At 43.0% G+C, this 17,300-nt stretch overlaps 1 protein-coding gene across 1 annotated transcript in view; it reads right to left on the bottom strand.

The window, feature by feature from the left end:
* Nucleotides 1-13,201, bottom strand: part of LOC136858718 (protein 5NUC) — a 178,457-nt gene extending 165,256 nt beyond the window's left edge. The window contains exon 1 of the mRNA XM_067138460.2: nucleotides 12,817-13,201. Within this exon, the coding sequence (XP_066994561.2) occupies nucleotides 12,817-13,167 (351 nt within the window). The 5' untranslated portion in view covers nucleotides 13,168-13,201. The remainder of the gene's footprint in view (nucleotides 1-12,816) is intronic.
* Nucleotides 13,202-17,300: the final 4,099 nt, after the last annotated feature.

The raw sequence follows: 17,300 nt of genomic DNA on the forward strand, positions 1-17,300 counted from the left end.
CCTGTTTTCCAGTCATTGACCGGGTCAGGGATGGAGTGAATGAAGCATATATATAGGCTATTATTACGATGGGGTCGCCACTCCCAAAGTGATTTATTAATGATTGATAGATGGTATGAAATGAGGATGAAGAATGTTGCTGGAATTAAAGATGACAGGGAAAATAGGAGTACCCGGAGAAAAACCTGTCCCGCCTACACTTTGTCCAGCACAAATCTCACATGGAGTAACCGGGATTTGAACCACTGTATCCAGCGGCGAGAGGCCGACGCGCTGCCGTCTGAGCAACGGAGGCTCAATGACCATGAATATTAAATTAAAATATTATTAACGAACTATTTATTTGCATCATTTCATAGAGCTTCTTTGGCTACCAAGGCCTACGGTAACAACAAATTTGATGTCACTTCTGTCACGCATTTTGTCGCGTTCATAAATTTTCGGATAATCCTCAGCCATAAAGACATATTCATATCAAAACAATGTTCGCTATGCAGGATTATAAGTTGCCATGATTACATATATCTATCTATCTATCTATCTATATATATATATATATATATATATATATATATATATATATAAAATAAGCGTTTTGTCTGTACATTGCTCAAAATTTGAAAATAATGGTATTTCTGTATCGGTCATGTCCACAGTAACAAGGAAATGCACTTTTTACTTTCCCGTAATATCTGTCTGTCTGTCTGTCTGTCTGTCTGTCTGTCTGTCTGTCTGTCTGTCTGTCTGTCTGTCTGTCTGTCTGTCTGTCTGTCTGTCTGTCTGTCTGTATCAATCAATCAATCAATACTGATCTGCATTTAGGGCAGTCGCCCAGGTGGCAGATTCCCTATCTGTTGTTTCCCTAACCTTTTCAGAAATCATTTCAAAGAAATTGGAAATTTATTGAACATCTCCCTTGGTAAGTTATTCCAATCCCTAACTCCCCTTCCTATAAATGAATATTTGCCCCAGTTTGTCCTCTTGAATTCCAACTTTATCTTCATATTGTGATCTTTCCTACTTTTAAAAAACGCCATTCAAACTTATTCGTCTACTAATGTCATTCCACGCCATCTCTCCGCTGACAGCTCGGAACATACCACTTAGTCGAGCAGCTCGTCTTCTTTCTCCCAATTCTTCCCAGCCCAAACTTTGCAACATTTTTGTAACGCTACTCTTTTGTCGGAAATCACCCAGAACAAATCGAGCTGCTTTTCTTTGGATTTTTTCCAGTTCTTGAATCAGGTAATCCTGGTGAGGGTCCCATACACTGGAACCATACTCTAGTTGGGGTCTTACCAGAGACTTATATGCACTCTCTTTTACATCCCTAGTACAACCCCTAAACACCCTCATAACCATGTGCAGAGATCGGTCCCCTTTATTTACAGTCCCATTTATGTGATTACCCCAGTGAAGATCTTTCCTTATATTAACACCTAGATACTTACAATGATCCCCAAAAGGAACTTTCACCCCATCAACGCAGTAATGAAAACTGAGAGGACATTTCCTATTTGTGAAACTCACAACCTGACTTTTAGCCCTGTTTATCAACATACCATTGCCTGCTGTCCATCTCACAACATTTTCGAGGTCATGTTGCAGTTGCTCACAATCTTGTAACTTATTTATCACTCTATAGAGAATAACATCATCCGCAAAAAGCCTTACCTCCGATTCCACTCCTTTACTCATATCATTACCGAGCTCGATAGCTGCAGTCGCTAAGTGCGGCCAGTATCCAGTAATCGGGAGATAGTGGGTTCGAGCCCCACTGTCGGCAGCCCTGAAGATGGTTTTCCGTGGTTTCCCATTTTCACACCAGGCAAATGCCGGGGCTGTACCTTAATTAAGGCCACGGCCGCTTCCGTCCACTTCCTAGACCTTTCCTATCCCATCGTCGCCATAAGACATATCTGCGTCGGTGCGACGTTAAACAAAATAGCAAAAAATACTCATATCATTTATATATATAAGAAAACATAAAGGTCCGATAACACTGCCCTGAGGAACTCCCCTCTCAACTATTACAGGGTCAGACAAAGCTTCACCTACTCTAACTCTCTGAGATCTATTTTCTAGAAATACAGCAACCCATTCAGTCACTCTTTTGTCTAGTCCAATTGCACTTATTTTTGCCAGTAGTCTCCCATGATCCACCCTATCAAATGCTTTAGACAGGTCAATCGCGATACAGTCCATTTGACCTCCAGAATCCAAGATATCTGCTATATCTTGCTGGAATCCTACAAGTTGAGCTTCAGTGGAATAACCTTTCCTAAAACCGAATTGCCTTCTATCGAACCAGTTATTAATTTCACAAACATGTCTAATATAATCAGAAAGAATGCCTTCCCAAAGCTTACATACAATGCATGTCAAACTGACTGGCCTGTAATTTTCAGCTTTATGTCTATCACCCTTTCCTTTATACACAAGGGCTACTATAGCAACTCTCCATTCATCTGGTATAGCTCCTTCGACTAGACAATAATCAAATAAGTACTTCAGATATGGTACTATATCCCAACCCATTGTTTTTAGTATATCCCCAGAAATCTGATCAATTCCAGCAGCTTTTCTAGTTTTCAACTTTTGTATCTTATTGTAAATGTTATTGTTATCATATGTAAATTTTATTACTTCTTTGGCCTTAGTCTCCTCCTCTAACTCGACATTATCCTTGTAACCAACAATCTTTACATACTGCTTACTGAATACTTCTGCCTTTTGAAGATCCTTACATACGCACTCCCCTTGTTCATTAATTATTCCTGGAATGTACTTCTTGGAATCTGTTTCTGCCTTAAAATACCTATACATACCCTTCCATTTTTCACTAAAATGTGTATGACTGCCAATTATGCTTGCCATCATGTTATCCTTAGCTGCCTTCTTTGCTAGATTCAATTTTCTAGTAAGTTCCTTCAATTTCTCCTTACTTCCACAGCCATTTCTAACTCTATTTCTTTCCAGTCTGCACCTCCTTCTTAGTCTCTTTATTTCTCTATTATAATAAGGTGGCTCTTTACCATTCCTTACCACCCTTAAAGGTACAAACCTGTTTTCGCATTCCTCAACAATTTCTATAAACCCATCCCAGAGGCTGTTTACATTTTTATTTACCGTTTTCCACCGATCATAGTTACTTTTTAGAAACTGCCTCATGCCTGCTTTATCAGCCATATGGTACTGCCTAACAGTCCTACTTTTAAGACCTTCCTTTCTATCACATTTATTTTTAACTACCACAAAAACAGCTTCATGATCACTAATACCATCTATTACTTCAGTTTCCCTATAGAGCTCATCTGGTTTTATCAGCACGACATCCAGGGTATTTTTCCCTCTGGTTGGTTCCATCACTTTCTGAATCAGCTGTCCTTCCCATATTAACTTATTTGCCATTTGTTGGTCATGCTTCCTGTTGTTCGCATTTCCTTCCCAATTGACATCTGGCAAATTCAGATCTCCCGCTACAATCACATTTCTTTCCATGTCGTTTCCCACATAGCTGACTATCCTATCAAATAATTCCGAATCCGCATCAGTGCTACCCTTTCCCGGTCTGTACACTCCAAATATATCAAGTTGCCTATTATCTTTAGAAATGAGCCTTATATCTAGAATTTCATGTGTCTCATCTTTAACTTTTTCGTAGCTTACAAATTCTTCTTCCACCAGAATGAACACTCCCCCTCCCACCATTTATATCCTATCTCTACGATACACACTCCAGTGCCGTGAGAAAATTTCTGCATCCATTATATCATTTCTCAGCCATGATTCAACTCCTATTACAATATCTGGTAAATATATATCTATTAAATTACTTAATTCTATTCCTTTCTTTACAATACTTCTACAGTTCAACACTAACAATTTTATGTCATCCCTACTTGATTTCCAGTTCCCTGTTCCCTTATCACCGCTCCCTAGGCCATCCCGTTTCCCTGAATGTACCTCCCTATTACCCTTCCAAACAAATTTCCTAACTTATACGTACCACTGCGGTTTAAATGAAGGCCATCCGAGCGCAGATCCCTATCTCCTACCCACCCATTAGGATCTAGAAATTTCACTCCCAGTTTCCCACATACCCACTCCATAGTCTCATTTAAATCCCCAATCACCCTCCAGTCAGTATCCCTCCTACACAGTATTCCACTAATAACAATCTCCGCTTTCTTAAACTTCACCCGTGCTGCATTTACCAGATCCCACACATCTCCAACTATGTTGGTACTTATATCAGCTTGCCTTACGTTGTTGGTACCAACGTGAAACACTACCACCTTCTCCTTCCCCTCCTCCCTCTCTTCTACTTTCCTCAACATCTGCCTCAACCTAATTCCTGGATAACATTCTACCCTGGTTCCCTTTCCTCCACATACTTTCCCCACATGTCTAACGATGGAATCCCCCATGACCAGAGCCTCAACCGTACCCATCTCATTTGATCCCCTTCCCTCCTGGTCAGCCCTATCTTTCCTGATAGCTGCAGAAGCTACTTCCTCCTCCTTTTCCTCCTTCCCATGACCCTGTTCCACCTGTCTTTTCCTATCCTCTACTCTACATTTCCCTTCCCTACCTTTTCCCTTCCTCCTACTTCCACGCATCTCAGCAACAGTTCCCTGTCCCTCATCTTCCCTCTGTTGTTCTACCTGGAGTGACCCGTACCGATTTCGCACAGACACCTGTCCTGAATTCTGATCCTGAATAGAGCCCATAGCCTGCAGTCTCCTTCCCCTTAGAACATTAGACCACCTGTCTTCTACAACTCCTCCCTTTCCTTCCCCTCCCTCTTGTACACCTACTGTAACCTGTACATTGTTTGAGGGAGTCCTATCTTCCTTCCTGTCTTCTGTGAGAATCCTAATTATTATCCTAATTATGTATGTATGTATGTATGTATGTATGCATGTATGTACACACATCACTAGAAAACGGCCAGAGAGAATTTAATGAAAATCGGTATGCAAAGTCGGGGAATAAGTCGCTACAATCTAGGTCATAAATAATTTTATTCGCGCTGACTGAAATGGTAGTTTAGGGGAAGGCCTAAAATTTAATTTTCAAATATTTATCTTAATAGTGGTCCTATCTTAATAAAAATTGATATGCAAAGTTGGGAAATAAGTCGCTACAATCTAGGATATAAATAATTTTGTTTACGCTGAACGAAATGGTAGTTTACAGGAAGGCCTAAAACTTAATTCTTAAATATTTACATTATTAGTGGTTCTATCTTATTGAAAATTGGTATGCGAAGTCCGAGAATTAGCCACTACAATCTAGGATGTGAATGATTTAATTCACGCTGAATAAAATGGTAGTTTAGTGGAAGGCCTAAAATTTAATTCTCAAATATTTATATTATTAGTGGTCGTATCGATAAATACTACATAACCAAAGTTATAAAGAATTAAATTTCCGACCATTTATGTCTTATACATTTTTACCGTACCGGCTATTAGAACACAGATATTCATGAATTTGTGTTTTTGTTGCTAAGTCCATATTAACGCCGAGCCACGAGAAAATAGGTTAACAGAATTTAATGGAAATCGGTATACGGAGTCGGAGAATAAGAAACTACAGTCTAATCTATAAACAATTTTATTTACCCTGGATGAAATTGTAGTTTAGGGGAAGGCGCCTAAAATGTAATTTTTAAATATCTATACAATATCCTGTCATTTATGTTTTATTCAGTTTTAACGTACCGATTATGATAAGAGTGGTATTTCAGAGTCGAAAGGAAACTGAATGCGAAGGCCTACAATGTCGAAAGCGCATAACATTGATCAATAATAACATTACATTGACCATTGTTTGTTGTGATGTTCTTTGTCTCTTATGCTGCCTCTCAACTCCGATAGATGGGATTACTGCTGCGTACCGAGTACAGTATAATAGCCTGTCTGAATATTGGCGGGAAATAGCCGGGGAGTTAGAAAACTTTCTTCTTTAGCATACCATTCCTCTGCTTCGTACATTTTCTGATACAGCTGGTACGTAACACACTGGTACATCATAGTATTCCAGCTATTCGATCCCTGCTCTGACGCGCTGTTTTGAATGAGCAGTGGGCATACTTAAGGCAGAGGCACACTTAGTAGAGTTGTAGTAGCCCTGGTCTAGAATAACAGCTAGGGCTATTCCAAATTATAGCACCACAATTAACTAAATAACTCAAAATTCAACCCTGAAAAGAGCCGTTTCTTAAGAAAATCTTCTTCCTCTTCATTTTTATTAAATTCTACATTCATTTAATTCCAAATTAGCAGTGAAGAGGGGGTTTCTCCTCTGGCTTGAGGAAAAATTTGCCTCCAGTTCAGATAGTTTTTTTCCGCCGCCAGTGAAGTCACTTGATACTTGCCGACTCATCGGGTACTCCTAGGAAACAGAGTAGTAAAAGGGCATAGTTTTTGCTCTGGGAGTCTCCACTATTCGACCCCCTCCCCGCCGAAAAGTGACGAAGAGTGTTCACGGCTTACGGCAGTCTGCGGCATGGTCATTCGAGCTGTGGAACTTTGGACTGTTAGATCGACAGCTTAGTCCTGTTCGTTAAAAGTGAGAAAATGTGTAGTTTTTAATTTAATCGAGTATTTCATATGAAAGTATTGCTTTTAATCACGCCATTCCTACTGACTTCATTGTAATGAATGTTCATTTCAGTTGGGAAAACCAATAAGACAGTCTTTTTGAGGATGTAAAAAGGCAGGTGGAGAGTGTGTGTCTACCATTATAATAAAGTTCCCCAACCTGATTGTGACTGATGGTATGTAAGCGGGTCTACCATTACAGTGAAAATTTCCTAACTCAGTCTTCATATGAGAAAAGATATCTGGTAACTTCCCCGTCGCGTTAAGAGCTATACTATTTCACACAATCTTGCTCACAACGTGTACACTAGCTAACCTAGAATTCTGTATACAATGTAGAATTCCGTAGCGAAGCACGGGTACATCAGCTAGTTTTATATACGTCTGTCTCACCGGTGTGTTACATTTAGTGCCAACCAAACAAACTGTAATTACTTTACACAATGAAAAATGTATTTTGTGTTTACGTCGGAGACGCCGAGGTGTCAAAATTTAGTCCCGCAGGAGTTCTTTTACGTGCCAGTAAATCTACTGACAAGAGGCTGACATATTTGAACACCTTCAAATATCACCGGACTGAACCAGGATCGAACCTGCCAAATTGGGAACAGAAAGCCAGCGTCTCAACCGTATGAGGCCACTCAACCCAGCGAGAAATTATACAACATAGCTTTGTGATACATAAAGTTAAAGCACTGTATTTTAAAATATACGGGACGGTTCACGTAAAACGGGGCAATATGCATCACGTATATTTTTTTTTTTTTGCTGGGATAACGAGATTCTTTAGAAATATAAAGGGCAATCCCGTAATAATTTTTGTGCTAGTGGCTTTACGTCACATCGACACAGATAGGTCTTATGGCGACGATGGGATAGGAAAGGCCCAGGACTTGGAAGGAAGCGGCCGTGGCTTTAATTAAGATACAGCCCCAGCATTTGCCTGGTTTGAAAATGGGAAACCACGGAAAACCATCTTCAGGGCTGCCGACAGTGGAATTCGAACCCACTATCCCCCGGATGCAAGCTCACAGCCGCGCGTCCCTAAACGCACAGCCAACTCGCCCGATAATCACGTAATAAAAGGGACGTCTGGTCACCCTATAAGCTAACTATGATAGTATAGTATTAATGTATTTATCACTTGTGTTCCATAATATTGGATCTGTACCTGTCAGGATCACAATAAATAAATAAATAAATAAATAAATAAATAAATAAATAAATAAATAAATAAATAAATAAATAAATAAATAAATAAATAAATAAATAAATAAATACTCGATGGACTACAGCCTCGTTCGACCTATTCCATCTCTTATTGAAACAATCAGTCACTACTGATCTGTATTTAGGGCAGACGTCCAGGTCCTGTTGTTTGGTAAATAAATAAATAATAAATAATAAATAAATGATAAATAAATAATAATTGCGAAGAATTTGGAAATTTATTGAACATTTCTCTAGGTAAATTATTCCACTCCCTAACCCCTCTTCCTATAAATGAATATTTCCCCCAATTTGTCCTCTTGAATTCCAACTTTATCTGCATACTGTGATCTATTTTATTTAAAGTATCCATCTAATCAATACACATCACTTCACAAATGAAAACACATGCAATTTCAATGTCCAAGCATAATACGGTACATGTTTTGCCTTATTGGTAAACTTTTCCAACACTAGCGTCTTATTAAAAAATAATAACTTAAAAGTAAAATCACTCGTCCGCCTCTGGGGTGTAGTGGTTAGTGTGATTAGCTGCCACCCCCGGAGGCCCGGCTTCGATTCCCGGCTCTGCCACAAAATTTGAAAAGTGGTACGAGGGCTGGAACGGGGTCCACTCAGCCTCGGGAAGTCAACTGAGTAGAGGTGGGTTCGATTCCCACCTCAGCTATCCTGTAAGTGGTTTTCCGTGGTTTCCCACTTCTCCTCCAGGCAAATGCCGGGATGGTACCTAACTTAAGGCCACGGCCGCTTCCTTCCCTCTTCCTTGTCTATCTCTCCCAATCTTCCCATCCTCCGCAAGGCCCCTGTTCAGCATAGCAGGTGAGGCGAGGTACTGGTCATCATCCCCAGTTGTATACCCCGACCCAGAGTCTGAAGCTCCAGGACACTGCGGTAGAGGTGGGATCCATCGCTGAGTCCGAGGGAAAAACCGACCCTGGAGGGTGAGCAGATAAAGAAGAAGAAGAAGAAGAAGAAGAAGAAGAAGGAGAAGAAAAATCACTCTTGAATACGTTGAATAGGCTACTATTAAATACATCAACTTGTCTTCTGAGGATTCTGTACAAAATTTCTTAAGAATATTTTTAACTACACACTTAAAAGAGCAAGTAGAGTACAATCATTCTCTGTAAAGACTTTGTTAAGAATGGTTAGCGGATGACTGTAATTTGATTAGAGTTTCAGTATACTGATTGTATGTTTGTTTTCCTGCAGCTCAGGAGGAGGAAGAGAAAAGGGATCTCCCTGACAGTTGGTTTTGTCAAACTGCCTAAGCGCCGGAAGCTCTCGAAAACAATCTGGTCAATAACAAGGTCTGGAAAGAGAAAGACTTAATATAATACTGTATTCGTTCTTCAAGAGTGGTTACACATCTGTTGGTCCTAAGTGATTTACCACGCACAATTTGTTCCTCGTCACACCGACACAAATAGATATTATGGCGACATTGGGACAGCAAAAGGCTAAGAGAGGAAAAGAAGCAGCTATGGTTTTAACGCATAGCCGCTTTTTGATTTAGCTAGATTGAATGTTTGTGATCAGTGTTGTAAGGAAGTATTCATTTTCAGGTCACGATGAAAGTGTGTTATGATCATTCTGCGAACTATAAAGATGACCATTTTGCATAATGCAGCTCCTACCACCCATAGAACCCATAGAATGCCTTTCCACGTGGAAATATTCTACATTCATTTCGTACGCACTGTACTTATAATCAGTAATTTGTTGCTGCAGCTTAAAAACATGGTATATCGAGGACATGGACTGCAATATTAATAATAATAATAATAATAATAATAACAATAATAATAATATTTTTTCTTCCTTAATATGTTTAGGGACTACCTGGCCGTGGCGGTAAAGGCGTGCTCGGTTCGCCCGGAAGGACGTGGGTTCGAATCCCCGTTAGGAAGTCGTAAAATTTAAGAAACGAGATTTCCACTTCCGGAGGTGCACATGGCCTGAGGTTCACTCAGCCTACGCCAAAAATGAGTACCAGGTTAATTCCTGGGGGCAAAGGCGGCCGGGCGTAGAGCGAACCACTCTACCCCATCAAGTGCCGAGGTTACGAATAGTGGAGGCCGTTACCTTCCACTACTCCAAGGGCCTTCATGACCTATACGGAGATGACTTTCGACTTAATCTGTTTATCCTCCAGAGTTGGTTTTTTCCTCGCACTCAGCGAAGGAGGGATCCCACCTCTACCGCCTCAAGGGCAGTGTCCTGGAGCGTGAGACTTTTGACTCGGTGGATACAATTGTACTTCGCCCATGCGTACTTAGCCAAGAGGTCGAAACCCCCACCCAACTCCTTCACCGAATCAAAACCCATCCCCCCGCCCACAAACCTAATAAATCCCCTAAACCCGCCGAATCTCCTGGACAGACAGAAGGCGTTACCTTCTAAGTGGCCCGCCCCTCCCCTTCGGGGAGGGGAATGAAAACTTTCCCCTAGTCCTAGTCGCCCACGCGGCGTCACCTGCTATGCTGAACAGGGGCCTTGTGGGAGGTGGGAAGACTGGAAGGGATATACAAGGAAGAGGAAGGAAATTGCCGTGGCGTTAACTTAGGTACCTGAAGGAGACGTGGGAAACTACGGAAAACCACTTCGAGGATGGCTGAAGTAGGAATCGAGCCCCCCTCTACCCAGTTGACCTCCCGAGGCTGAGTGGACCCAGTTCCAGCCTTCGTACCACTTTTCAACTTTCGTGGCAGAACCGGGAATCGAACCCGGTCCTCCGGCGGTGGCAGCTAATCATGCTAACCACTACACCATAGAGGTGGACAATAATAATAATAATAATAATAATAATAATAATAATAATAATAATAATAATAGAAGAAGATTCTTTGGTCATCTGTACAGAATGGACAAAGATTAACTAAACACATTTTTGAACACTTCTTCTTCTTTATCTGTTTACCCTCCAGGGTCGGTTTTTCTCTCGGACTCAGCGAGGGATCCCAACTCTACCACCACAAGGGCAGTGTCCTGGAGTGGCAGACTCTGGGTCGGGGGATGAAACTGGGGAGGATGACCAGTACCTCGCCCAGGCAGCCTCTCTTGCTATGCTGAACAGGGGCCTTGGTGGGGGATGGGAAGATTGGAAGGGATAGGCAAGGAAGAGGAAAGGAAGCGGCCGTGGCCTTAAGTTAGGTACCATCCCGGCATTCGCCTATAGGAGAAGTGGGAAACCACGGGAAACCACTTCCAGGATGGCTGAGGTGGGAATCGAACCCACCTCTACTCAGTTGACCTCCCGAGGCTGAGTGGACCCCTCTCCAGCCCTCGTACCACTTTTTAAATTTCGTGCAGAGCCGGGGCTCGAATCCGAGCCTCCTGGTGTGGCAGCTAATCACACTAACCACTACACTACAGATGCGGACACTCAAAATCTTAACAAAACAAACTGCAAATAAAAAAAAAAAGAGGAAAGCAGCATTTGGTGTTAAATTTTCAGAGGAAGCCAACAAGAATTCAGGCAGTAAATGGACGGAAAAAAGAAAACAACAACACCGAGAAACGATGAAGAAGTTTTGGAAAGACAAGAAGAAGAAAACTGTTTCATATGGTCTTAAGATGGCCTAATCGAATTATGAATGAATAATCGTATGGCCTCAGCTAACGTGTGCAGACATAGGCCTATTCATTTGACGCCATCGGCTGTCTGCTGGTAATTTTCCACGTTCCGTTTTACTCTAAGCCTACTGGATGGCAGAATAGAGCGAATCTCTCTTGGGCGTCGGTGGCTGAGATTTGATGAATTTGGTCGCGCAAAGACCAAACGCGTCTTAAGAGATCTTTTACATGCCGACATCGTACGACAAGGAGTGTCGCAGATGGACTTCTTCCGCCCTTCAAAAATGCGGCTACTTTTGTCGGGTTTGAACCCGCTATCTTCGGATCCGGAGGCCGATACTCTGCCACCGTTGTACAATTGCAAGGAAACTTCGTGAATGCTGTTTACGTAACAAATAATAATGTTATTATTTTTACCTCCCACTAACGACTTGGATGGTTTTCGGAGACGCCGAGATGCCGGAATTTTGTCCTGCAGGAGTTCTTTTACGTAAATCTACCGACACAAGGCTGACGTATTTGAGCACCTTTAGGACCGAACCTGTCAAGTTGGGGTCAAAAGGCCAGCGCCTCAACCGTCTGAACCATTCAGTACGGCGTTACAAGGACCGGAAGTGATAACGTATAACCTACGATATTTTCAGTTAAGGGCCGACGCCTTCCATGGAAGAATCAATATCATTCAAGAATCAGTCGATAGTCCACATGACGTAGTAACTGTTTTACATGCACTGAAAAATATTTCTGATGGTCTGTTTTTATGTTGATGCACGTTATTTTGAAGAGAGAGAACATGTGAGTCCGCCTCTGTGCTGTACTGATTAGTGTGATTAGCTACCACCCCCGGAGGCTTGGGTTCGATTTCCGGATCTAGCACGAAATTTGAAAAGTGGTAGCCTACGAGGGCTGGAATGGGATCCACTCAGCCTCCGAAGGTCAACTGAGTAGAGGGGGTTTGATGCCCACCTCAGCCATCCTCGAAGTGGCTTTCTGTGGTTTCCCCACTTCTCCTCCAGGCAAATGCTGGGATGGTTACCTACCTAACTTAAGGCCACTGCCGCTTCCTTCCCTCTTCCTTGCCTATCCCTTCCAATCTTTCCATCGCCCCACAAGGCCCCTGTTCAGCATAGCAGGTGAGAATGACTGGACGAGGTACTGGTCAGTCTCCCCATTTGTATCCCCGACCCAACGTCTCACGCTCCAGGACACTGCCCTTGAGGCGGTAGAGGTGGGATCCCTCGCTGAGTCCGAGGGAAAAACTAACCCTGGAGGGTAAACAGATTAAGAAAGAAGAATGATAGAAGGAGAAAACATGTGAAATTGAACGATAGTCATTTGTTGATTACTACTACGAGCCTGGCCAAGTCCACTCTAGTGCTAGGAGAGACTAGTTACTTACGATAGCGTCCGGCTGCAGTATATTGATGAAGGCCGCTGCTACGCGCCACTTGTGCACAGTATACCACACTGTCCCCTGGAACGTATCCCCGGCGTTCAGGAACAACACCGGTGGAGACTGTCCTGATCTCGCCTTGGCGCGAGCCTGCCTGACCTCGTGAGCGACCCTTGCAAACCCTCCGTAACACTCCCCTTGTCTCGGCTGACATTTGCTCGAGTTCTGATCGGTTTGTTCAAACCGAGCGTGCATGTCATTCGTGTGCAGCAGCACGAGTCTGAAGGGCGCCGGTGTCGCGAACGTCGTCCCGAGTAGCGTCGCTGCCGCACATATCCACACAAGAAGCGTCATCATCTGGTACTACTGGAGTACAGACAGCCGGAGTGAGCCAGCGACCTTGTCACTCTGCGCATGCGCGCTCATCAATGGCAGAAGTCCACGACACCCACGCCGAACCCTCCTGTCTGGAGCACTTGAGGATGGTTAGGTTGGCAATGCTCAGTAGGTATCTGCATTGTTGTTCAAACTTACACAGGAAGAGATGGTTGAATTCTTTAAAACATGTGTTGCTTGTACGCTGTGTTTTAGAAACTGTAATACACTGTCTGTAATTCCAGGAAGTTGTTTCAGTTCCTTTTAGCGCACGTACTAGGATCCTACAGAGAAACATCCGTAGACGTAATGTTAGAATGTGAAAAAAAAAAAAAATCGTTTATATAAATAAAAACTTGTTTGGACACCCTTCACAGGAAGAAGATACAACTGTATCATAGAGGAATTATTGCACAAGATAGCAGTAGCGGCGATTGGGAATTAGAAGTAACTATTAGAGTAAGTATTTGAATCCCACTAAGAAACTAAAACAGACAGTAATGAGACTGCCAGACTGACAAATGCGTGCGACAAGCGGGGGAATCATACCTGTGCCCATGACCTTGGCAAAAACATATCCCTGCTACCCTTCCTCACAGCACATGCTAATTCATTCTCTTTTGCATGCAAAGTCTCCGCCACTTGCTGTGGCGCTGTACAAATCGGTTAGCCGTGACGAACGGTATTTTGTGAGTATTTCCGCAAATAACGTCCGGCTCCATGGCTAAATGGTTAGCGTGCTAGTCTTTAGTCAGAGGGGTCCCGCGTTCGATTCCCGGCAGGGTCGGGAATTTTAACCATAGTTCGTTAATTACCCTGGGACTGGGTGAATGTGTCGTCATCATCATCATCATTTCATCCTCATCACGACGCTCAGGTCGCCGATGAGCGTCAAATCACCTCGGACACATCCCGGCACTAAAAGCCATACGCCATTTCAGTTTTAATTTCCGCTAATAATTGAGTTTATAAATAAAGAAAATAAAGGAAAGAATTAGCTGATGAGACAACAGGGGTTGTGCAAATTGCTTTTTTTTAAATTCATAATTTCAACCGGGTAAAATAGAATAAAAATGTAATGTTTTCTCTACAGTCGCCGCTACTAAAAATAGGCCAGATTGACAATCATGAAAAATAGAGGAGATATTGCAGAATTTCAGGAGATACCTAATACAGGTGTACATTTTTTTTTACAATATCCTTTTACGTCACACCGACACAAATAGGCCTTATCGCAACGATTGGATACGAAAGTTTAGGAGTGGAAAGGAAGCTGCCGTGGCCTTAATTAAGATACATTTGCCTGGTGTGAAAATCGGAAACCACGGAAAACCATCTTCAGGGCTGCCGATAGTGGGATTCGAACACACTAATCTCCCGAATGCAAGTTCACAGCCGCAAGCCCCTAACCGCACTGCCAACTCGCTTGGTAGTCCAAGTGTATTTCTCTTTTGTATGTATGTTCAGTCCATCAGCGCTTCCGTTGGTGGGATCCTCAACAGCTCTGCCATCAGCTGTCATAGATGGCCTAGGCATCACTGAAGAGGCATACTAGGGAAATGAGGAGTGAGGTAGTTTCCCGTTGCTTTCCTCACCGAGCCAGAGTTGCTATTACATATCAGTCTGCCAAGCCCACTAATGCATCAACCGACCCTATGAGCAACATTTTCACACCATTCATAGCAGGGACTGGCTGCATGAGGAACTGGCATTACTAGCATCGCTCATACCTCAGTCACTTTCATATTGTCAAAGCCAAGGATAAGACAGAGACAGATCTATGAAAGTAACAAAATTGCTCTAGCCTATACCAGAAGACATAGTGCACTGTAAACACTACGTCCTGCCAGCAAAGGCATATTTCTCTTTTAACTGACCAATTTTCAAGTCGGATGTTGTAGCATTGGCTCAGATATGAGAGCCCGCGTTCAAAAAGCAAGGCTTGACCAACGAGGTGAAATAGTAAGGAGACTGGCACAATTAAGAGGAAGCAACGCGAAACTCAACTATGCGAACCGTGGTCGCCATCGCAAGCTCCCCCTACTGTCGTGAAAAAAGTATAGACACCCGAGCGAATACGTTAATGAAAAGTTTATATTTTGTTCGCATAGAAACGCCACTGTACACCAAAATTTAACTTATTTTATTCTACCTTTAATTATGAGCCTCTGTGGCTCAGGCGGCAGCGCGCCGGCCCCTCACCGCTGGGTTCCGTAGTTGAAATCCCCGTCACTCCGTGTGAGATTTGTATTGGACAAAGCGGAGGCGGGACAGGTTTTCTCCGGGTACTCCGGTTTTCCCTGTCATCTTTCATTCCAGCAACACTCTCCGATATCATTTCATTTCATCTGTCATTTATTAATCATTGCCCCAGAGGAGTGCGACAGGCTTCGGCAGCCGGCACAATTCCTATTCTCGCCGCTAGATGGGACTTCATTCATCCATTCCTGATCCGGTTGAATGACTGCAAACAGGCTGTGGATTTTCATTTCCATTCTACCTTGAATTATGTGGAGTAGATATTTTTAACTTACCCAGTTAAAATTTTAATGCAGTTTGAACAAAATAAAAAGTGCATGTATTTTTTTCCATTGGCCGCCTCTGTGGTGTAGTGGCTAGCGTGATTAGCTGCCACCCCCCGAGGCCCGGGTTCGATTCCCGGCTCTGCCACGAAATTTGAAAAGTGGTACGAGGGCTGGAAGTGGGTCCACTCAGCCTCGGGAGGTCAACTGAGTGGAGGTGGGTTCGATTCCCACCTCAGCCATCCTCGAAGTGGTTTTCGTGGTTTCCCACTTCTTCTCCAGGCAAATGAAGGGATGGTACCTAACATAAGGCCACGTCCGCTTCCATCCCTCTTCCTTTTCTATCCTTTCCAATCTTCATATCCCCCACAAGGCCCCTGTTCAGCATAGCAGATGAGAATGCCTGGGCGAGGTACTGGTTCTCCGCCCCAGTTCGATCCCCCGACCCAAAATCTCAGCTCCAGGACCTGCCCTTGAGGCAGTAGAGGTGGGATCCCTCGCTTAGTCCGAGGGAAAAACCAACCCTGGAAGGTAAAGAGATTAAGTAAATAAGCATGTTTTTCCATTTCCATTTGAAAATTCATAGCTTTAAAAAGTATTGATCTGATCGTTACCAAACTTTAATACGTATTAATGTAACTTATTGTTGATCTGTATACCAAGTTTTTATTTCATCTCATATTTGTGAAAAGGATTTCTTGCAACAACATTTTCTCATTATTGGGTGATCGCAGTCGTAAAAAAATCACCTTGTTATGAGGCTCGTGAGATTGGCATGCTAAAATTAAAACTGCCTTTTGCCTGCATGCAATTGTTGATTTAATATTGATTTATTCTTACTTGGGTGTTGATGTGAGAAGAAGGCAGCCGAAGAGAACAACGCACTTAGCCCTGGAAACCCTAGCGACGTTGCCGGGTTGAACAATTGGACGTTACCTGCTCTACAATAAGTGTTTCGTCAGTTTTTTCAAACCTTTATTGGATTACCGCTCGATATAACATCGGCAGAATCACGTTGTATATCTCGTATTTCGCCGTAATTTCCGGCTTATGAGAAGTATCCACCGCCGTCTCGATCCTTGCTCTATGCGAGGTTTTTTTTGCGACTAGGCTGCGACAAAATTTCTCTGTTAGATGGCAGGCATAGAGACACAATGTTCCAAACTTATTCTAATGACAACAGCCTACAAAACACTATGAAATGTCGTATGGCTTTTAGTGCCGGGATATCCCAGGACGGGTTCGGCTCGCCAGGTGCAGGTCTTTCTATTTGACTCCCGTAGGCGACCTGCGCGTCATGATGGGGATGAAATGATGATGAAGACAACACATACACCCAGCCCCCGTGCCATTGGAATTAACCAATTAAGGTTAAAATCCCCGACCCGGCCGGGAATCGAACCCGGGACCCTCTGAACCGAAGGCCAGTACGCTGACCGTTCAGCCAACGAGTCGGACACAAAACACTATGCAGTATGGTCATATGTTCACTGAAGCTCGTAAATTACATCAGTAATAATAAATATCGGCAATATTACCTGTATGAAGTCGCAGTTGGCCTCTTCATGCCCAATTTAAAGATTTCCCTGGACG

The sequence above is a fragment of the Anabrus simplex genome, chromosome 1 (assembly GCF_040414725.1).
Source record: "Anabrus simplex isolate iqAnaSimp1 chromosome 1, ASM4041472v1, whole genome shotgun sequence".
Taxonomy (NCBI): domain Eukaryota; kingdom Metazoa; phylum Arthropoda; class Insecta; order Orthoptera; family Tettigoniidae; genus Anabrus; species Anabrus simplex.